Genomic DNA, 23746 nt, shown 5'->3' on the forward strand with positions numbered 1-23746 from the left:
GTGAGAAAGTCAATATACTCTTCTTTAAGTAGCTAGAGGAAGTCTGTGTCACAGACCTGTTTTTTATCTTAGAATCACAGAATGTCCACTTCTCTCTTGTACTGAGGAGCCCAGAACTGGACACAGTGCTATAGGTGTGGCCTTACTTATGGGGGACATTAACATCTCTCATGTTGCTGGAAGGGCAACACAATGGAATGCAAACAACAAGTTTTATGGAAGGTATCAGGATATTTCTTGATAGTGGTTAATGGAGTAGGCTGCTGGGATTTATGCACAGATGGATCTGCTGTTCAATGGCATGGAATAACTGGTTAGGGGTTTAATAGGTTGGGGGTTTAATAATAAATGGCCTTGCTAGCCTTAGTGATGCTAAGCCTTTTTGTCCCCCTGTACTCGGCTCTGGTGAGGCCGCACCTTGAGTACTGTGTTCAGTTTTGGGCCCCTCGCTACAAGAAGGACATGGAGGTGCTCGAGAGAGTCCAGAGAAGGGCAACGAAGCTGGTGAGGGGTCTGGAGAACAAGTCTTACGAGGAGCGGCTGAGGGAGCTGGGGTTGTTTAGCCTGGAGAAGAGGAGGCTCAGGGGAGACCTCATCGCTCTCTATAGGTACCTTAAAGGAGGCTGTAGAGAGGTGGGGGTTGGTCTATTCTCCCATGTGCCTGGTGACAGGACGAGGGGGAATGGGCTAAAGTTGCGCCAGGGGAGGTTTAGGTTGGATATTAGGAAGAACTTCTTTACCGAAAGGGTTGTTAGGCATTGGAATGGACTGCCCAGGGAGGTGGTTGAGTCGCCATCCCTGGAGATCATTAAAAGACGTTTAGATGTAGCCCTTAGTGATATGGTTTAGTGGAGGACTTGTTAGTGTTAGGGCAGAGGTTGGACTAGATGATCTTGGAGGTCTCTTCCAACCTAGACGATTCTGTGATTCTGTGATTCTGTGATAATGACCGTGGAGTTCAAGATCCTGAGGTGAGTGAATAAGGACAGTAGCAGAGTATAGACCCTTCAGGTGAGCAAACTTCAGCTTGTTAAGGAAGCTGGTGAGTGGAATCCCATGGGAAGCATTTCTGAAGGGCAGACAAGCTCATGAAAGCTGGCAGGTGAGCATTCTCCAAGAATTAGAAGTTTTCATGCCAATACTCATAAAAACAAATAAAAGTATCAGGAAACCAGCTTGGCTAAGAATGGAACTCATGACCATGATCCAACACAAAAATGCAGGTGGAAGTGAGAACAGGCTGAAGAAGGAATTTTGAAACTGCCCTAGCATGTAAGAGTGGTGTAAAGAAAGGCAAAGCTCAGGTGGAGCTGGAACGTGAAAGGGACATCAAAATCAACTTGAACAGCTATTGCGATAGTAGTAGTAATAGCCTGGACAAGGAAAATTTGGTACCATTGCTGAATGGGGTGTGTGATGTAGTGACTGTGAACACACATAAGGCTGTAATAATGCCTTCTTTGCCTCCATTTTCACCAACGAGGTCTCCCAGGCCTCTGAGCTTAGTGAAGGCATTCAAGGAGAACTGCTAGCTGTAGATAAGGACCATGCCAAGATTACCTGAGAGAACTTGGCTCATAGAAATACATAAGAAGCAATGGCCTGCAATCCAAGGGTGCTGAGAGAGCGTCCTAATGTCTTTGCAAGGCCACTAAATGGAGGAAGGTCCCCAGTGACTGGAGAATGGAAACATTGTACCCATCTTCAAAAAAGGCCAAAAGAACCTGGGTGTCTTGGTTGGCAAGCAAGCTGTCTGTAAGCCAACAGTGTATCCTGGCAGCAAAGAAGCCTGGCAGAAGAACCCTGAGTTGTATGAGCAGGAGCCCAGCCAACAGATCAAGAGATGTGATTATTGATAGCCTTTCTGTCTAGAAAGGCATTGGCATGTTGAAGCAAGCCCAGTGAAGTGCTACCAAGATGATTGAAGGACTGGAGCACAGGTGAGCTGGATTCATTCACACAGAAGAGGAAGCTGTGGGAGGATATTATGTCATTCCATAGCTAGCTAATGATAAAGTGTAGAGAAGACAGAACTCTTCTTGGAGTCATGTAGCCAGCATTAGAGGCACTGGACACAAGGTGGAACATGGGAAAATCTGATTTGATTATCAGGAATAATATTTTCACAGTGAGTGGCTAAGCACAGTGAGTGGGTGTCCAGAGGGGCTGCGGAAGCTCTCGGAGATACTCCAGCTGCATGTGGACAATGTCCTAAGCAAGCTGCTGGAATTGGAATGACTGAAAACTAGGTGACCTCTAGAGGTCCCACACAACCCATGTATGATTCTGTAGATGATATCTACTGCTCATTCTTTCCTTAGTCTTGTCAGAAAATTTTATTTAGGTTGATGTGTCATGATTTCTTCTTGAGAGAATCATCTTGGTTAGGGCTCTGTGATCCTGTGATTCATTTCTTTATAATCTTCTGGGTTCTTTGTTGCATTATTTCCTTTTTTCTTTTTTTTTTTTAACCAGGATTTGAAATCTAGTTTCTCTGCGTGTGTGAATGTTTGGATATGGAAAACCAGGAGTAAAGAGAGCACATCAGTTGTTAATTAGTGAGCTAGCATAGCCCTTTAATTTCTTAGTGTTCTTGTTTTCCTTTGTTGTGCCTGTCCATTTTGTGCCTGGCCTCTGACTTTTATCCCTATTTAAAGTGTACTGTTTTACTTTAATAACACAGCCAGGTGAGTACGTTAAAGATGGTTGTTTCTGTCTTCAACTCTCATGTTGGGGCACCTCAGACAGTTTTGTTTTGTTTTTGTTTTGCTTTTAGGACCTGGTAATACCACTGATGTTATCCCCATATAGTTCCTTTTTTCGAATCTCAGGACTCTGCTTTCCTACCACATCTGGCAGAACAATGGGTTATCTATCATATCTACAGGTTCTTCCTGTGGACTCTTGAGCTCTGTATATTTGCGGCCATTTCTCTTAAAATATAAGGTTTACCCAAACATGTCAGTAATCCAATACTGAGGCATTCTATAGTGAAGCATTCAAAGCTGGACATTGAAGCTTAATCGCGTTAGTGGGGCTTAAGTGTAGGAAAACATACATTGTTTTGTACTAGAAATAATGATGTGAGTTTTTCCACTGGTAGTTTCTAAATCTGATTTGTAAAGAAGATATGGTCACAATTATGGACAACTCAGAAGAAACATCTGTTTGGTCAACTATTAAGCAACAATAAGGAGGCTGCGTGAAAGAAAAATGCCCTTTCCTTAAATAAATAATATTAAGTCATTATCTTGAATATTAAGTATGATGAGTTCAAAAGCTACAGAAAGGGAAGTACACCAAAATTTACATGAACCATAAAAATTAAAAAAAAAATAAAAAAATCTTGGATTTGGGCTTTTTAATCTACCAGAACTAAATTAAATGTGAAGAGAAGCAAAAATAATAATAATCAAGTGCTGTATTTTATCCAGTAGGCAACTAACTCATGGAAGTCTTTTGTGTACTTAAAGTTAGCATTGATTGTTGGCAGACTATATCAGATATAAATAGAAGATGGTTGATGCATATATATGGATCGTAGCCGCACTTACATCTAATGGGCTGAAATGTTTATGTGAAATAAAAATCTCCTTTTTCAGTCATATGCCACCTAAGCTAAACAGAAATAGAAATCTTCCCTTTGACAGCTTTCCTAGTGATTGGCCATTATGGGGTCTTTTGCAAGCTTTCTCTACATTGTCTGTTCCTTGCAATTATCAAGGGTCAGTCAAACCTCTGATTTTATCTGATGCTGTTATCATATGGTACCACTCCCATACTAGTAACTGCTGAAAAATGTAGTATCTTTGCTTAACATTGAGTTGTGTAGCAGAAATCCTGTCATCAGAAATGCATCCACTGTTTAACAGAACTTACAGATTTTTTGTGACAACTACAGCTGCTTTTCCTTCTTTTTCTCAAGCGCTTTCACACTCATTCTCTATTACAGACTCGCCAACTGTTACAGCATCCTTTTAGTTTGGTTCCATTTATCACAATCTCATTGAATGGTAGTTGTATAAGTGGAAAAATGACTTTTAGATAGGTAATGGCATACTTGAACAGTCAGCAGTATTCTGTAGGAATTGGAGAAACTTCTTTAACACTTTTCATACTAGAAATACATGTAGGTTCATTTAAAAGTATTTTTTAGATGTGTTAGAGTTAAGTTTTATAGTTGCCAACTATTATTTGACAGGGAAAGCTTTAGCTGTGGAGAACTTGACATAATTGGTTCCTGGATTATTAGCCAGAATACTGAGCAAGAGGATCATTGTTTTGTATTACGTAGAGTTCAGACTAAGATAAATGCAAGCAGATCTTGTTAGAGTTTCAGAAGAATGTGTCAGCCAGAAATTAAATAGTCTAGAGACTGACAAGCACATATAAGTTCTGCTTCCCTTGTGTGTGCTTTCTCCAATTTGCACTGGTAACAAGCTTTTCTAGAAAATATTGGCATGTACAGAGTGTATGGCCTTATAATACCACACTCTGCAGCCATTCTGTAGACCTATAATTTATATCCAAATTATAATTTCTGGCTTTTAGACTTGATGAGAAGTCTGTTCTGCAGATATGTCACACTCAGACTAAAAAATAGAAGGTATCTTGCCTGGCTTTTTAGCAAAGCTAAGCCATTATCTTATGAAATCACAGCACTTCTAACAATAATAATATACAATAATAATAATAAACAATAATATAAATAAACAATAAACAGTAACAAAACAATAATAAACAGTAGTTCACTAAGAAAAGTTTTGAGTAGTTCTGTAGCCACTTAATTGCAATTTATAAATCCTAGATTGGTTAAGAAAATGTCATGTGACACACTATTGTTAAAATCAATATATAAAACTTGTGCTCTTTCTCTTCTATCACAAGGCTTTTCATGCTGTCAGAAAGAAAATAGATTGATTTGACACGATCTGTTCTTGATAAATCTGTGTTGGCTGTTGCTCAACTCACGTTAACTTCCAGGCAGTTGTTTTAGTGTGATATCTTGTGCTTTAATCATTGCACAAATTCTCCAGAGCTTGAAAACAGAGGGAGCAAGCAAGATACTTATCCATAGGCTTCTTGTACCAATTAAGACAAGTGGTATGTAGTCTAGTACCCAACTGCTTCTTCAAAAGGGTGTAGGTATCCTGTAGCTTCTGGTTTGTGTCCACCAAGGATCAACCCATACAAATGTCTTCGGACACCCTAGGGCATTTCAAAAAACACTGAGATGCCTGCCACAGAGGTGTCCTGAAGCTGCCATGGTCTGTAAGTCTAGCTGTGCTTACCTCCCCCTATTGGCACACAGGTGATACGTATGTGCTGTATACATAAAACTATATAAACGTGTATATTTTTGCATTTGTCCCAGACCCCCTTCACTGTTCAATGTGATCAGAAATCTGTCTTTTAACAGTTCTGAAATAGATTCACAACTGGGCATTTGGTAGGCTAGTCCATCAAGCCCAGCTGATTTGAATCCGTGTAAGTATTCAGCTCCTTGCTTATTCAAGGCCAAGATCTTACTCTTTTGTTGATGTCATTTATTCTGTTAAACACTTCAGTTATTTCTGGTCAAGATGGAGGCAGAAAAGGCGTTATGAGCATTAGCTTTGTCTATGCATCCCTCTTGTTTTTCTACTTTGTTGCACAGTGGACTTTTTTTTCCATCATCTTCTTGATCCTAATGTACTCACAAAATTATTTCTTTCAGAGATTGATATGTCCATTGCCAACCACATCTCATTGTGGCCCTTTATACCATGTTCTACTGTGGTATTCTTGCTTAGTAAGTTGATCTCATTTCCATTCTCTTCATGATGTGAGATCAACAGTAGGGTCTTCACTATCACAAAGTGGTCTCATTGTACAATCCCAATTAATCCTTTGTAGGATACTTTGCACTTGGTATGGCCACTATTGTTTATTTATAGAACTGTGAGGTTTCTTTAACTCCTTTTTTTTTTTTTTTTTTACTTGCATAGAGTTCTTGGAGGATTCTCCCAACTAATTCTGCTTTTCTGAAAGTATGCTTAATTGAAACACTTTTTTTTTTTATTCTGCTGTCATAAGTATTTTCTTTTTTTTTTTTTCCACAAACAAGCTTTAGTCTTTTATATTACTATGAGTCATATGAATTACCGTATCTCCATTTTGCCCATTAAATCAAAATGTTGGTTGTCAACTACATCTTCCAAGTCCTCCTACAACCATTTGTAGTACTTGTATTACTGTTCAACCATTAGAAACTGGGCTAAGTGTAGCACCGTCATCACATTGGCTCCTTCTTTAACCCCTCCTTTTATAAATAAACTTGATTTGGGCCGAGATGCACTACCTAATATTCATCATGTTTTTTTGTTGTTGTTATTGTTGTTGTTTTTCTGCCAGCAGTTCACATTGATTTAGTTGTGTACCTCACTAGTGGACTTGACTGTTCCTTTATGATTTGCCCATATTATTGCACCACATATATAAATATAGCAGTAAGATTTGGAGGAATTAGCTAATCTTCACTGCATGTTCCTCTCTTCTGTGAGGGCTATTTTACATCTTTGCTTAACTATTGCCCTATATCTAAACATTCTTGGGCATCCTGTCATGGGTAAAGATGCCAAAGCCAATCTGACTGTAACAGCTATTCAACCGCAACTTCATGGTCAGTATATGTCTGTCAGTGCTGGTAAAAACACCAGCCAATCCCTAGGCTCCATAATGAGTCTTACAGCTTCCTTGTCACTTCTGATCCAATCACTGTTATTTCTCGCTGCATTCTCAGATCAAAGATAGATGGACATCCAAATTTAATAATCAGTGAAATGTGTAGGTTTTGCAGGCATCACACATCCCAAGACCTTATTGAGGATCTCTGTTTTCCTCATTCCACTTCATTTCCCCCTCAGAATCAGTTTTGGAGGTGGTGAATCTCTTGGATGCTGGGAGCACTTGCTTTTCTTTCTTTGTTCTTGGGACTGATTCCTGTCTTTTGCCAAAATAGGTTCTGATTTTGACATTACCCTTCTCTGTGTATGAAGATTTATTAAGGTTTGGAGGGATTAGTACAGAGAGAGCTTTTTATTCTCTGTTTATGTGCTTGGGTGCATTGTTCTTTTGTATCTGAATTTTAGACTTGCCAAACGAACATTTACACATGTAAACTAGTTAGTGGTGCCTGAGACTGACTACTTAAATTTTGCTTGTGTCCATTTCAAATATGCTGTTTCAAGAGGAATAGGAATGTAATCTTCGTTGCCTAGTGCAGCAGCCATGTGAGTTTATACTCTATCATGTCAATGCTCAGGAGCATGTTTGTGACTGGTTAGATGGGGAACATTTTATCCAAATGTATCTGTGGAGCACATATCTAGTTCTGCTCTGTGTGTCATGGTGTGTATTTTTTTTATTATTGTTAGCATTTTAAGTTTTCAGCAGTTAATGACAAGGTAGGTGGCCTTTAAGAAATGCATGGCCTTGTCTTTTATGTTGTTTTATAAGCCTTAACAGAAATTAATTTGGTCAGTGCCTTTGTTGTTAGCTTTCATTTGTTGCAGTGCGTTACCTCTTTGTAGCTTTCCTGCTAATTTCTGAGCTGTTTGACAGGAGGAGGGTGGTATAACCTCCAAATTAAGACATCTAAATTTGGATGTGCAGGTGTGCTAAGTGTATAAACTCCCTTTATAGACAATGCAGATGTAGTCAATGCATGAAAAACAGAGCCTGGAGAGCTATTTGTCTCTCTAGAAAGCAGTTGCCAGCTTACTGGTCAGCAGAATAGTCCTCTAGGCTCCATTGACTGCACTGGCTAGACATCCACTGACATTAATGGGAGATAAGAAATGTAGGCTATGTCTAGACATTTACGTTAGTTGTTTTAGTCTCAAACTGAATTCCAGCCAGGAACCCCTCTGTCTGTCTCTTTTTAAGTTACATTTGTATAAAGCTCTAGTGTCTAGGCTTGCATGCCTTTGATACTTTTACTGTAGATATAAAAATAGCAGTACTAGTGAGCTAGTGAGATCTTTTTCATTGAAAGATCATCTATAAAGTATGAGTTTTGATATTGTTTTTGTTGTGATTAATGGCTCTCCCTTTCTATTCACCTCTTCAGAGAATCCCAAAAGCACTTTCAGTAGTGGCATGAAGCCACTGATTACAATGGTGCAGTTTTGGCAGGGTATGCTGGTATTTGGTAGTATCACCTGGCTCCTTGCTTGTGAATTGCGTCAGAATTATTTGTGTACTTTCTGTCTTCCATTCCACATACTGCTTCACAAGCCTTGAAATAGTCTCAGGCCTAAGGTCAGTTGACAGCTAGAAATTGTTGTCGTGTGCACCTGTACTTGGGTGGCTAAAGTAATCTTAGTAGATAGGCTGTTGTTTTGAGAGTAGAGATTTTAAAAGAGAAGGCAGTTCACTCCAGTTAAAACATGAACCACCTAGCTGGGTGATAATGACTGTGAAATCTGTTTTGTTTTGTTTTGTTTTCTGACAAAGACCCGTGTTGGACAATTCATGCATAAAACTTCATGATGACCAGTAGGAGGTTGTAGAAATGTGTGGGATCAACAAATATGAATCTGTACGCATTTGGCCTACCCAATAAAATGGATGTGTAAGAAAAGCACAAAAATTAGTCATCAAATGTGTGTTAAAAATTACTCACCCAGTTTACAGTAGTTTGCATTCAGAAGATGTCCATTTGGTAGAAGTTTGTGCATATTGAGTTGTGTTGTTGCAATCTGTTCTAAAGCTTTCTATTGCTTTTCAGCAGATTTGGTAGCAATTTTTAATTCTTTTGGGGATTGTGTAGGGCAACAGAGTATCTGGTACACCACAAATATTTCTACTGATGTCATCTTTGAATGTAGGCGGAGTGGGGAGGAGGAGCACTGTTTCATGCTGGCTAGTTTAGGTTGCAAGTGCGGAGGCCCTAATTAGGAGTCTGATCTTCTCCAGGCTTCCTTTACTGTTAGTGAAGACAGAGGAGCTCTTTCAGGCTGATGACGCAGAACACCTAAATAGGTGTTTATTTCTGTGTCCTTGGACTCAAACAGTCCTGTTTCTTGGAATGTGTTGCCCTTAGTATTAGAGATCTTTGGTGGAAAGTATGGATACCAGTCTTCCCTGTCGCATGTGGACTTTTGCTTTTTGATTGTCAAGAATAAAATGAACCAAACCTGGCTTGTTGTCTAGCCAGCTTTCCAAAGTGATTGTCTCTGTAACATTGCATCCAGAATGTGGCTGATTTAGCTTTTTGTTAGATTTCAGCATAATGGGAGTGCTAACTCGATTCCTGCCTCCTGCCCTTAACTGAGAGTTTATCGTGAGAAAATGAGCTGCTATGAGTGCCTTATATGTGATTTTCTGCTATAGGGCTAGTTTTATCTGAGTTTGTCTCTATTCTGTAGATGAAACAAGTGAGATCATAACATGTTAAGAAAGTCAGTCACTAAGGTTGTCGCATCTTCAGAGTCTGGTACTTGCAGTATATACATCTCTCACAGGTCAATTTGATGCTGGTGCCCAGTACTGGAGAAGTGCATTTGTTCCATGCTACAAAATAGCAGTGGTGTCTCTCCATATACAGAAATGAAATACATTTTTTCCTATGTGTAATAAAAATGCAGCTAAGTTTATCATTTTTAATATTTTGGAATCTGTAATGCAAAGGTGTCAAAATGTATTTTCTCATAACTTCCATCTTTTGCACATGATTCCTTTTAATCACCGTTGGGAAATTCTGTGAATTATAGGACAGTTCATCCCTCAGGACAAAATATAAAAGCAAAAAAGAGGTTTAGTAACAGTTTGTAAAAAGTGTATAATTACACGAGTGATGCAGAACACTTAGTTTAGATGAATCTTAACTTGTCTCACTGATTTGTTTGTTTGTTTGTTTGCTTTTGTGTTGTGAGGTATGATCAAATGATGTGGTATTCACATGTAAGCTCTCATGTAAGAAATATGTCATACTTCATAGCAACTATATGTAGTGGATTGTTAGTAGTTTTATAAATAGATAGGGAGAGTTTTGAATCATTTGAAAGGAAGACAGGAATAACAGATTTGCCAATTCCTTGTGTTCTAATGTTCTAACCAAGATAAGGTAACCTACTGGTATACTCCCATGCAGCACTTGCTGTATCCCCACTAAGACAAGAGTATGCTTCTTCAGGTAGAACTGCAAAAATAACCCTGGCCTTATTGTCGCAAGAGATTTTTCAGTGGAACTTGGAGGAATATAATGGAAGTAGCTGTCAGTCGAAAAATTACCCAGTTCCTTGAGAACAGCGTTTGACTTTTTAATGCTTTGTAATGCAAACAGATGTTGTTTTTTTTAGCAAATATGTTTTTGAGTTGGGTGTTTTTTGTTAGCTTTAAATAAAAATGAGGAACTTCTAAAAGCCACTGTGAGTTCTGCATAGTATTCATAATTCTATCACTGTACTCAATCAGAATTTAAAGCTCAATAGAATACAACATAAACTTCTCAAGAAATGTTTGTTGTTCCAGCTCATTAACACACTGTCTCTGCTGGACAGCATTTTTTAAATGCCATAAAACTTAATAGTGTATTTAAGAACTGCTTTATTGGCATGTTTCTGCAAATTCTAATTTAGAACTAGTGGTTAATTATGCCATCTCCATTGTCAGAGGATAGAGAAGTAAATATACCCTTTGGCTTCAAAAAGTTCATTTTCCACTTAAATTTTTTTGGATTAGGTGAATATGTATTCTCCAAGTGAGATAAGATTTCAGTAGAGGATATGTTAGCTAATATTGTAGGAAGAAGACCACTTGGTCTTTCCAAGTTTAACAGCAGAAAAAAAATGTCAGCCTGTCTTCACATGACTAGTGTGTTGAGAAAAGGAGTAGAACATCTTTGTTAGTATCATTGTTTCTGGTAGACAAGCATTCCCTGTTGCTTTTGTTTGTTTGTTTCAAAATAACTAGATGTACAATTACTAGATTTGTGACTGTTCAAACTTGTCCTTTTTTTTTCCTGTGTAAAAATCTTGAAGTGAATCAAATATAGTTAAAAGATTGGACTTGGTAGTTGATTTTGCTTTTGTTTTCCTTCATTTAGTAGTGGATCTGTTTTCTGCTTAGTATTTTTTTGTTCCCCTATTACATTTTGAAAAATTCTGTCCCATTCACTTTAGTTCCTTAGCCACTGAGTTCCTTTAGCTTTTTTGTTGTCATCCTTTTCTCTTTGAGCTTGAACTGAGTGAATGCATTCTTCGTGTTCCATTCTCATCACAGGTTTTCTTTGATCTCATGTTTCTGAGCATGTTCAGCAAAGTCACTGAGGTCAGCCCACTCTATATTTTCCTTCATTTTTGCAGAAAAAATTTAGACTGCTGTGCATTAATTTAGCTAAGTTATGTGCTGATTTAAGAGGGTTCCAAATCCTGTTGGATTTTAAAGTTTAGTCCTGTGACATTCAAGTGGAATTCTCCATCTCTCCAATTTGATCTTATTTGGTATCTCTTAATAACCCAAATTATGTGTACCAAGTCTACATAATGATGCTTGCTTTCAACATCCTTCCATTGTGTTTTAGTCTGAATTCTTCCATATTGTGCTAAAATAGACCACTGGAAGCTTCTTCTCTAATTATTAGTGTATTTCCACCTTCTGTATCATTATATGATTTTCTGTCTAGATTTTGGTTGTTCCAGATACTTAAATCTTCCATGAGTTCTGTGGCCACCTGAACACAGATCTCAGTAAAGCTCCTCTGTTGACAGTTCATCAAGGCAAAGACAATAGTGAAGTCAGCAGTCACTTTGCCTTAAGTTTGTTTTTCTTTTTTTTAATGTAAGCATCCTTAACATCATGTTTTTGATCTTGGAAATATATTTTCCTAATACTTTAGAGCTGTAACAATTAATCTAAATTGGTCACTGCAGCCTGCATCTGTTTTCAGATGCAGTCCACAAATGATCTGGTTTTCCATTGCTGCTAGTTGACTTATACCAATATTTCTTCTTAGGCAAACCACTTCAGTCTTCCTCATCTTCCCCCATTTTTTTCCCCATGTTTCTTTTTATTTTTCCTTCCACAAGTACTTACTCCTTGTTTCTTTTAGCTTGGAGTTTGCATTTCCTTTTTCACACCTTGTAAGAAATTGTGCTACCAAAAGCTTAGCACTTTTTCAACTACAGTAGCCAAGATAATAAAAGATGCAGTACCTCTTCCTGCAACCTTTCTTTTCACACGTCCTTATGATAACACAGTTACAACAAATCTAATACTGTTCTTGTATTCACATGGTAACCTAACCTGGCAGTCTTCACAACGCTCTTGATTTATGCAGCCCAGTGAAATAGCTCAATCACAGTTGGCTACAGTTTCATATTATATTTAATGCAATCTACAAGTGGACTGCTGCTGAAAAGCAGTATTCTCTTTCCACCTCTTGCAGTCCATTCCATCTTTGCATGAAGTCTAATGGTTGTATGACTTTAGGATAGGTTGGATCATCTTGCTGATTTAACAGAAAATTAGCCTCTGGAAATTATTACTTTCCTATGAGATTTCTTGATCTGGCTAACAATGTGACTTCACTGTTTGCCACCACCTAAGCACTGGAGTTTCAGGAGGACTGTGCATTTAAGAGGTAGCCTACATTTAAACAAGGTTAAGTGACAACAATTTCATTTCTGTATTACTCTTCCCTGCAAAACACTGTCAGAATTTGGGATGGAAATTTAATTTTATTGAGGTTTGTAGTAGAACCTATGTTGACATGAGTGGGTGTCACTATTTCATCTTTTACATTGAAATTGAAGGTAGTTTCAGAATCTTTCTTTGGGGAACAAAATTGTTTATTTAGTTACTTGTGATTATTTTCTTTATAACTTCTCATCTTACCCTTTTAGGAAGTTATGCAAATGCTGGTTTTGACCAACTGCTGATTTTTTTATTCAGATGCAAGAGACAGCAGTATCTAAAATCTCACTTAAATATATTAATTTGGCAATTTAACTATATCCCCCAAAAATTCAGTTGTGCAAAAAAAAAAAAAAAAGTTTGCTTTATACAATAAGTACATGTTCTTTGTGGTCTTTCACAAATTTTATTTTCTTGCTGTTTCTGCTGCATGTTTCATTGTTTCTTTACAGTTTTTCTCCAGTTTCATCTTTAGTCGTAGGCAATCTATAATTAAGGTGTTCCACAACCCACATCATGAGAAGCATAGAGGCATTATTTATGCACCCTAATGAATACAAGTCCTCTGACTTGTTGGCAAAACAATGACATATAGCAGGAGATCACAGGCAGCAATACTGTAGGTGTGTATCTCACTGAAGCACCCTGGTACCATGCACAAGCAGGTTTCTGGCTGGAATCAAATGCCTTTTGCATTGCCTGTTTTTCAGAGTCCATGAGTCTGTTTCTCTTTTTACTGCTTCACATCTTCCTGTTTTACTCCTATGAGATTATTATGGGACAGGATGTCACCTAGGCAATGAGTAAATTAGCAAAGGCTTTTTGTAAGCAAAGACAATGTTATTTGTGAAACGTAGACCTCAGTGAGGGAGACATGGCTAAATATTATTAAATGTTCTGATGTATCTCCTGCTTTCTGCCTCTGGTATGAAACAAGTACTGAGAGTTAAGGGATATTACATAACTAAGACACATGTTAATATGCTGGAAATATGGTATTTTTAACTACTAGATTACAAATGATGTTTTCAAGGATTTATTTGTTATTAACCTTAGAAGATGTAGAATGACCTGTAGTGAGAGTGAGTGTTCTACCAACGTTAACTCTTATGCTGTTTCCATTCTTTATTTACTACTTTATTTATATTGTCTACTTATTATGCTAAAGGTGATACCACCACTATTTTTTTATTTTTTTTTCAGTTACTAGAATTCCTTCAATTAGTTATTAGAATTCCTTCGACAGTCAAATATATCCTTACAAACTGAAAATTAGCATCAAGTTTTATGGTAGAAGAAAGCTTAATACTTGGATTGCTTTTCAAAGCTATTATAAAAAATATTGCATTTAAGATTTTAATGGTGTTGTATCACTGAATGGTTGACAGATGCAGAAAGTAAAATAATTATAATGTTCTTTCACACTTTTGATGCCTATAAAATTATGCATATGGCTGTTTTTGTTTTTAGTGTTGCATTTACATTAGTTATTTTGTTAAGGTTACTCATCATCCAGTCTTCTGCCAGTACAGCACAATAGCTAGCATGAGTGTTATGTCTGTTTACCATTGAGAAATACAGCAAAGTTACTCTTCTCATTATATTTAATTAATTTGTTTTGTACTGTATTCCAGGCAGATGCACAAGTACAATAACGATCTTGATTTTAGCTTGTGCACCATAGCTCTGGACATATTGGGCTCAAGATAGAGAGCTGTGATTAAAACACATCAGTTGTAAACTGAGTTGTCACCAGTAATAGTGATGACATTACTATTGAAGAGAGCACAGTGATGCTGGATTAACCCACATGTGTTTACAGTAACGACTATAATGAAAATTTTGTTTTAGTAGGAGAAGGTGATTTCCTTTGTTATTTCCACTTTCTATCCCTCCCCATTTCCCTTAATTGGAACTCCATTTTTATGTAATCTTAGTTGACACTATTTCTGACAGTATCTTCTGCTACCATCGGCTTATTTTCTAGATGGGAAGTGATGGAGTTTTGCGCCTCAGTAGTTCCGCTCTAAATAATGAATTCTTCGCATATGCAGCACAAGGGTGGAAACAACGATTGGCAGAAGGTAACTCGTTACTTGTTCTCAGATTTACCAAAGATTAATTATTTTTATGAAGAAGGCCTCTGTTTCTACATTTGAGAAACACTTTTAAAATGGAAAGTGGAATACAGCAATAGTACAGAAAAAGAAAAATCGCTAATTCCATTTTGAATTTAGTGTGCATTTTTACAACTTGCTGTGACAGTTTATTTTGACAGTTAAAAGAAAAAAAAATGTTTTAATCGCTGCTGGCCTTGGAAGCATAAATGCATGTGACTAAATCCCACCAATATACTTCTGAGATAGTAAAGTTATATGGTAAATATCACACTCACTTTTGTTTTTTAAATGTATTTATAGGGGATTGTTGGATGACTGTAACAGAAATTGCTGTACATCATCTTAATTATCCATTAAACTAATCCTTGACAACTTTTGTTCAATATGTTAGTATTTGTTTTTTAGGTGAATTTACTCCAGAAATGCAGTTGCGCATCAGACAAGAGATCGAAAAGGAAAAGAAAACAGAACCTTGGAAAGAAAAATTCTTTGAAAGGTTTTATGGTGAAAAGTAAGTATTGAAGCAAATAAAAGCATTTTTTTTCATTTTCTTTTAGGAGCAAATGAAAATATAATTCTCTGCTTCACATAGCACAGTCATATGCTGTAAAACTTAATAAAGTGGTTATCAAAGGCAGTCATTCCCTGATATAAGAAGTTGTGAGTAGAATTATAGCAGCATGTCTGCACTTGCATTACAATTGCATTTTTAAAGGTTTGTAACTCATCCATAAAAATTCATTCCAAGGAAGGCTTAAGACACAAGGCCCAAGCATGTGAGTATTTTTCTAATTACCTTTTAAAAGACAGCATAAGGGCAATTCTTTCCTCTTGCAAAATATAAATACAGCTTCTACAGATCAGAGGACCAGGAGAAATGTTTCTGCGGATTGTTTATTTTATTTTTTTCATAAGCAATTTTTTTTTGTTTTTTTTTTAATCACATAGTTCTTTTTTTGTGTGTGTGTTTGACTGATATGGCCTTTTATAGGATTATAATATGCAACAGAAGAAATATTGGCTAGAGTCATATGAAAATGACAATGACTAGTCTAACTTCAGAAGTGAGATGCAAGGAATAAATACCCATAACTGGCTAAAGTGCATTAGATAGTATCACTCCACGTGCACAACAGGGAAGAGTCAGTGTGATTTGATTGATGCTTATACAAAGATGACATTGTGGAGAAGCTGAATTTAGTCCTTAAATTCTCTCCTTTTAAAAATCAGAATTTGAAAGAGATTCACATATTATTAAAAATCTGAAATCTTCCCTTTAAAAATTGTTTTTAAAAGTTAATCCATCAATACTTTGAATTACATCTCTATTTTTAAGAATGTTATTAAAATAATAATAATCTGTAATATTAATCATTATGAAGTATAAACTAATTTTTAAAGTTATTATTCTTTCATTTTCAGGTATTTTTGAATGAAATTTATGAATAACGTAGTAGACAAAAATATGCCAATGGAAGCATCATCACATAAGATTTCTTAGTTTTGTTGTTATATGCTTTTTACTTATGAAATCTGGGGCACTGGAAAATCTGCATGTAAAGATTAAGGCATTAACTAAAGTGTTTCTGCAGTAACAATGCTACTTCTCACAATCCACTGCCTTGGGCCATTGGGAAATGTGGTGAAAACAAAGCAGGAAATGGACAGATATTTTAATATTTTATTTTTCTCATCCTTGCTAGGTGTTTTCTTCCAGTGTGAATACTATTTCTACACAACTTTATCTTTAAATATAATGGAAATTCTAGGGTCTTGCTATCTCAGACTTTCTTATTGTCAAGTGCTTCATTTCTTACTTAAAAGCTTTGAGACCTCGATTTAGTCCAGCCATTGATCCCTTTAGTATCAAAAAGTATTTATTAGGTTTTTAGGTAAGGAACAAAAGGGCTTTTCATTATGCATGTCAAGATAAGTCAGTAACCACCCCTTTAACGAAGGAAAAGGCTATGTAAGGTATTAGCAAAGGACATTCCACAACAAGCAGAAGTTTAGTAAGAGCTAAGCATGAGCACCTCACTCTAGCTGAAGCCTGTTGTGAAGTCACAAATGACTGTCATATGCAGAGAGAATGATACTCATAATTTTACAGAGCCAGCAGTCCTGCCATGCTAGCTGAATGCTGGACACTAATGGCTGGCAGATAATTACTCAGTCTGCAGTGATATGTGTCATTTGGGATGATAAGTTCCTGACATCAACATTGTTACGCAAAATGTCATATTGCACATAATTTCCATTTCTGACTACAGTGTTGAATCTGGTCCCTCTTGCCTTTTCCCCAGCTTATGTCATTTGACTTGCATTCTTCTTCCTGGCTAAAATATAGGCAGCTTCTACTTCTTTGCTGCTTACAATCACAGAATCACAGAATGCTTTGGGTTGGAAGGGACCTCAAAGACCATCCAGTTCCAACCCCCTGCCATGGACAGGTAGAGACCAGGTTGCCCAAAGCCCCATCCAGCCTGGCCTTGAACACCTCCAGGGATGGGGCATCCGCAGCTTCTCTGGGAACCTGTGCCAGTGCCTCACCACCCTCTGAGTGAAGAATTTCCTCCTAACCTCTAATCTAAATCTCCCCTCTTTTAGTTTAAAGTCATTACCCCTTGTGCTATTGCTACACTCCCTGACAAAGCTTTTCTGTGGGCCCCCTTTAGGTACTGGAAGGCCACTAGAAGGTCTCACCGGAGCCTTCTCTTCTCGAGGCTGAACAAAGCCAGCTCTTTCAGTCTGTCTTCATGCTCCAGCCATTTGATGATCCATGTGGCCATCCTCTGGACATGCTCTAGCAGGTCCATGTCCTTCTTGTGCTGGGGGCCTCGGAGCTGAACACAGTGCTCCAAGTGGGGCCTCACTAGAGCAGAGCAGAGGGGGAGAATCACTTCCCTCAAACTGCTGGCCACATTTCTTTTCATGCAGCCCAGCATACAGTTGGCTTTCTGGAGTGTAAACACACATTGCCGGCTCATGTTGAGCTTCTTGTCAACCAACAGCCCCAGGTCCTTCTCCTCAGAGCTGCTCACTTACTGCTTGGCCTGTAGTATTTTTTTTATTTACTGTCTCTCTGGTAACTTTTGCTATAGTTTCCACCTTGTATAAGTTCTTTTACATTTTTTTTTTTACATTGTTTTTTAAACTTGGTTTGCATATGATTGTGCTTCATCTATTTTCAGTTATGTTGATTCAACGGAAATAACGGATTTTGAAAGCTTCCTGAGCTATTTCTCAGATGCACTGTCTGCAAAGTGGATCTTTTGCAGTCTAACTTACTCACTTGCCAGTTGATCTGGAATCTTACTCTGACTTCAGCTAATTTGATCTTTAAATATCCCATAACTAAGTTCAACTTTCACCTTGTACCTAGAGAATGATCATTAACAGACATAGATTCTTTGTTATATGTTTTTACATGCTCTGTAGTTCATGGCATTCAATGGCATTAGAGTGCTTCTTTCATGTAGGCTGTATGCATTATGTTTTTTGTGTTTGTTCATCTCTCTGCTCAGGCTGTTTAGTTAGACCGTCAGTTGTAGTTTACTTCCATCTGTTTATGTTCTCTTTCTGCTTTTTCGTGGTTGTTCATTTTACCTCTTTCTAGCTTACTTTAAAAAACAGAAACTTCATTCTGCAGTCATTTATCCAGGATCAGCTGATGCGTGTTGCCAGAAGTTCACATTTTTCCAGCTGTTGCCTCTAGGATTATAAGGGCTACATTCTATTGTCTCAATATTTTCTTTTCCCACCCTTCAGAGAGTTATGTGTCAGGATGGCCCTGCGAGCTCACTAAATCAAAGGTTTAAGTTTGGGTAGACCTCCTCTGAATTTTATTGCTGATTTAATCCTTCATTAATTTTCTTTAATTTTCCCCAGTCCTTTTTACCACAGCACTAGAGTATCAGCATCCATATATCCTTGAATAGCTGTTTGTGTTGCTTTTTTTTTTTTATCTGACAACTGGCTGCCCTTACTTTATCAGTTGAATCATGTCCTCACGTCCTTATGAGCACTTTCACTGATGGCTGTTTACTGCTGTTCTCATATTTTTTGCTGTTTTGCAAACTTTGGATGTCTGTTTCTCTAAGGAGGAAGTCAGATCAGCTGTTTATCTTGCAATCTGGGATTGCCTTAAACATGCTAATCTTGAGCCTTCTTCTCTTGAAAGTATTTTCTTCTTCACTGCAGTATCTTCTTAAGATAGTACTTATTTCCAGTACTGCATAAAACTGATTAAGATTCAGTACATATTCTTCTGGCCTTAATACAGAATTATCTTATTTTTTCTTATATTTCTTCCTTTTTGATACATTACTTGAATGTGTGCATTTGTGTAGTGTTCATGTGACATTTGCATTGACCTTTATCCTGTCCTTCATTCCTTTGCTTTTTTCATTCCATAAAGATAACTATCAGGCAGTATCTCCCATGATGTTAGACAGCTAGAGAAAATAGACCACTGGTTTAATTTTCAGTAATGCAGTGCATTTTCCCCCCTTGTTTTCCTGAGATAACTTCTGTTTGTTTGCACAAGGAACTTTAGAGGAAGGTCTTTACTCACCTAAATGTAGGTAAACTAACTTTCACTCACCTAAACTTAGTAATTTACTCATCTAAACTTAAAATCTAAACTTAGACTATATAAGGAACCTAAAGTCTATATAGAAGAGACACACGTCTTCAGAAATGCATTCAAGGTGGGGATTCAAATGAGCTGTTCTGAATTGCTCTCTGGAGGATCCTCCCTCAACGTGTTGATGGCATAGGGAGACTGTGCATGTTTAGTGACTAGCAATAGGCAATATTAATAATTACCATGACAGTGCTTTTTTGGGTACCAATTCAAGGCTGTGTGTTTTGTGGTTTTTTTATACCTATCAGTTTAAATAATGCATCTAATGCATTTATTTTTAAAATGCACAATCACGGATTTTGTCTTTTTACGTATTTATTCTGTACTTTCATATACACAGGCCTTTGTGATCTCTGTACCCTCTGGCTGCACATTGGCATGGTATCCTGCTTCCATAATTTCTACATATCTTTCATGCTTGCTTATTGCCATGTTATTCTTCAGTTACTTTGTTTTCTGATCCAAATGAGAACAGAGATCAAACTCCTGTTGATTAGATTTAGAAGATCATTAATACGACTTTTTTTAAGGCCTCCAACCACACTTTTTTGTATTTTGTACTATCATGGAATTGCTAGGGCACAAAGTCTGCTTGGAATATTTTACTGAAGGTGCTGAAGACCTGTTCTGCTGTCCATAGCATGAAATGCGGATGTCAGAGAGCAAACATTTTTAAAAATAACCACTTTTTTTTGGCCATTGGCTTTTTTTATTACTATTTATTTACTTGAAATAATAAAAATGTATTTAAACTAATATTTTCAGGACCAAATGCAAGAAAGTATTCAGAAAGCAGGTATACATTGGAAACATTTCTTTGCACTTCATCCTTGAAAATGAATGTATAGATTGTAAATGTCTCCTTTTATCTCCTTAAGAATGTTAAGCTTCTTTTTGATTATAGTGAAATCACATGAATAATATATACATAGATAAGTTTATTTAGAGTAGTTTTTATCCCAAATGAAGTATTTAGTTTGCTGACATAATGGAGTGAAAACACACAAGCTGTCAATTGAGATATTAATAACTAACTCTGGATTGGTGAAATGAGGCTGAAGCAGAGTGATTTTGATTTTCACAAAAATATTAAATGACTATTGAATTACAAAACTGAAGTGACTCTTTTGCTTTATTGGTTTCAGATGCAGCTTTTTCACTTAAGTGTAGCATTTAAGCCATAGTGCTGACTTGTTGACCCTAGATGTTGGTGTAGGAGATAAAAATGAATTTCCTTTAGAACCTTTACTGACTTAAGACACAATTGTCCATATACTCTGCAATGTTGGCAGTGTTAGTATTGCAGTGTTGTGTGGATATTAAAAAATAAAAGCAGAAATTTAAGTGTAGTACGAGTAGCTGTGAATCTGTATAACTTGCTTTTTTGCTTCATTGAAGTGTTGAATAGTTAAATAATGAGGAATAGCTTATTTATTTAAAATATTTAAGTTTCTTAGCACTGTTAAGGTAAGCAGAGTAGTATGTTTTCCAAAATATATAAAGCTATATATACAACCATATAAATCAGTCAGCCACCACTTAAACAAAAAAACCCACTATTTTAAACTGGATAATATATCCTTTTTGTAAATGGAAAATGTGGATGACAAAGGTGATCCTATTCCTTTAGCATGTCTGTGATGAGAAAGCCTTTTTAATTTGTGTCTTTCTATTTAGATTGGGAATGTCAAGAGGGGAATCTATGAAACTGACGGCAGTGCAGAACAACGACGAAGATGAAAGCAATTCTTTGTGTGGATCTTCTGGCACACCTGGTCCTTCTAAGCAAGCAACCACTGAAGACCATGAGCAGAAAGGCACTAAAATTTCACCATTACCAGAGAAAGAGTATTGTCCACCTCTTTGTAATACGGAACAGGTTTCTGTCAAGGATCTAATGGCAGACTCAGAGGATATACTGATACCTGAAGAATCAATCATTCAGGAGGAGATTGCAGAAGAGGTTGAGACAAGTATTTGTGAATGCCAGGAGGAGAACCATAAAACAGAACAAGAGTTTTCTGAAGAGTCAGTAAGTCCAGCTGGCACAAATGAAGAAACAGAGGCAGTGCAGCTTGCAGACAGCACTGAGTCCTGTGTCATGATGAATGATGTAACTGATACTGTATCTCACATTGAAATTAAAGTGGAGTTGAAGTCAGAATGCCCTCAGGAGGACATGTCAGTTGTGATAGATCAGCTGGAGGATTGTGTATCACCAGCACGATCAGCTTCATCCACAAACTCTGTCAGTGATACAGCAGAGAAGGATTCTGAGTCTGCAAAAGAGCTAATTGCTCCAGAAATGCAAAATGCTGGTCTGGAAGGCTCCTTGTTCACTGGTGAGGGCATTGCAGTGGATATGGAGCTTCAAAGTGACCCCGAGGAACAATCATCTGAGAATGCTTGTATTTCTGAGACTTCCTTTTCCTCTGGAAGTCCAGAAGGACCATGTGTTTGTATTGCGTCTCCTGGAGGAGACACTCAGTCAACTTCAGAGGAACCCTGTACTCCAGCATCTCTTGAAACAGCTTGTTCATCTGAAGTGTCCAGTACTGAAAACATTGAAGGTGATATTCAGCAAAAGGCCACTGATGAAAACTTGCATACACCTTTAATGTCAGAGATCTCTCCAAGGTCCACCTCACCTGAAACCTCAGAAGCATCTCTGATGTCTAATTTACCTTTAACGTCAGAGGCATCACCAGCTTCAAATTTACCTTTAACATCAGAAACATCTCCAATGTCTGATTTACCTTTAACATCTGAAACATCTTCAGTATCTTCTGTTCTTCTGACTTCTGAAACATCTGTTGCAAATAGTTTGCCTCTTCCATCAGAAGCATCTCCAGTTTTTAATTCCCCAACCAATGAAAGACTTATTTCGCAACAAAGAAAATCACCATGTCTGTTGGAAGACTCCCTTCCCCCTTTGAAAGAAGAAAGCTCTACCATTCCTAAGGTGGTTCAAGAAGAGAATTTTGTTGTTCAGCCAAAGCAACTTCAGAGTGCACCTGAAAATTTGAAAGTTGGTCCACTAACAATTGTACCTGATACTTCAGTATTAGAAGAGCCCCAAAGCAAAAACCTCAGTCATCAGCCATGTAAGTTACATTCCGAAATGGAGAAATCCTACATTGCTTCCATCTCAGACCACTCCTCTCCAGAGGTGATCACGATTAAAAATCACAGTATTCAGCAACGAGGTGACAAGAAAGGTACGCTCTTGCCATCAGAGGTAGCTGTCTTACCAGAAGGATCAGTGGGCAAAAGTATCGAGTTGCTTCCATCAAAGCCACACGAAAAAGTATATACCTCATCTCTAGAGAAATCTTCGTTCTCCGAAGTGTGCAGAAGTAAATCTCACAAGCTAACAGGCAGCAGCCAAAGCCGACTGGAGAGTTCACATTCTTCCAAGTCATTAGAACCCACAAAATCACCTGAAGTGAGGAATGAAAGCAGAGACCCAGAGATCCCAAAGAGGAAAACAGCAGAACAGCACGGTTTTGGAATCTGCAAAGAGAAGAGAGCTAGAATAGATGATGATCAGCCTAATCGTAATGCTTCATCAACAAGTCCTTCAGAGAAAGATCAGCCACTCCGAGAAGAACCTCGAGTTCCACCCCTTAAGGTAAAGTAATGAAAAAACAGCTGACTCGGAAACTAAAAGTTTATCTCCTTCCTGCTGACTGCATGCAGACACGATGCATGTTGGGTTTTTGTGTAGATGTGAGGGGCCTTAGTAGTGACCTTTTTACTTTACTATTCCTACCATGCCAAATTACTTCTGATGTAAATACCTGTAGTTGTTCAGCCAGGATCTTAGCTACAAAACAGCTTTTGTGTGAGGGAAAGCTTTCTGGGATCTATGGCTTAATCTAATTCAAGAGCTTCCGTTGTTTACACAGTGCTACTTGTCTTTCTTTCTAATTGCCCAATTGTATTGTCTGCTTGTTCTCCCACAGATGACTTCTTCAGCAAGCGTGAATAACAAATGTTACCATACCCATTACTGAGAAATAAAAAAATAAAAATAAAAAATATATAATAATAATAATAATAATAATAATAATAATAATAATAATAAACAGTGCCTTAATCCAGCCAGAGAACCTAGAGTCACAATAGATGGAGATCCTTTTGCAAGCCCAGGGCTTGGGATAGACTGAATTATAAGATTTCACTATAGAATTAATTAGAAGCAGAGACCTTGCCAGGAGGAAGTATCTAACTGATATGTATAAATAGCTACTGATGGCAAAGCAAAAGATAAAAAAGATACAGCAGCTAAGCAAACTTTTAT

At 37.4% G+C, this 23746-nt stretch overlaps 1 protein-coding gene across 1 annotated transcript in view; it reads left to right on the plus strand.

Annotated features, from left to right (window-relative positions):
• ASXL3 (ASXL transcriptional regulator 3) overlaps positions 1-23746 on the plus strand; it is a 120735-nt gene that overhangs the window by 90157 nt on the left and 6832 nt on the right. The window contains exons 9-12 of the mRNA XM_040547771.1: positions 14666-14762; positions 15204-15309; positions 21121-23074; positions 23409-23424. Of these exons, the coding sequence (XP_040403705.1) occupies positions 14666-14762; positions 15204-15309; positions 21121-23074; positions 23409-23424 (2173 nt within the window). The remainder of the gene's footprint in view (positions 1-14665; positions 14763-15203; positions 15310-21120; positions 23075-23408; positions 23425-23746) is intronic.

Source organism: Cygnus olor, chromosome 2, assembly GCF_009769625.2.
Source record: "Cygnus olor isolate bCygOlo1 chromosome 2, bCygOlo1.pri.v2, whole genome shotgun sequence".
NCBI classification, from domain to species: domain Eukaryota; kingdom Metazoa; phylum Chordata; class Aves; order Anseriformes; family Anatidae; genus Cygnus; species Cygnus olor.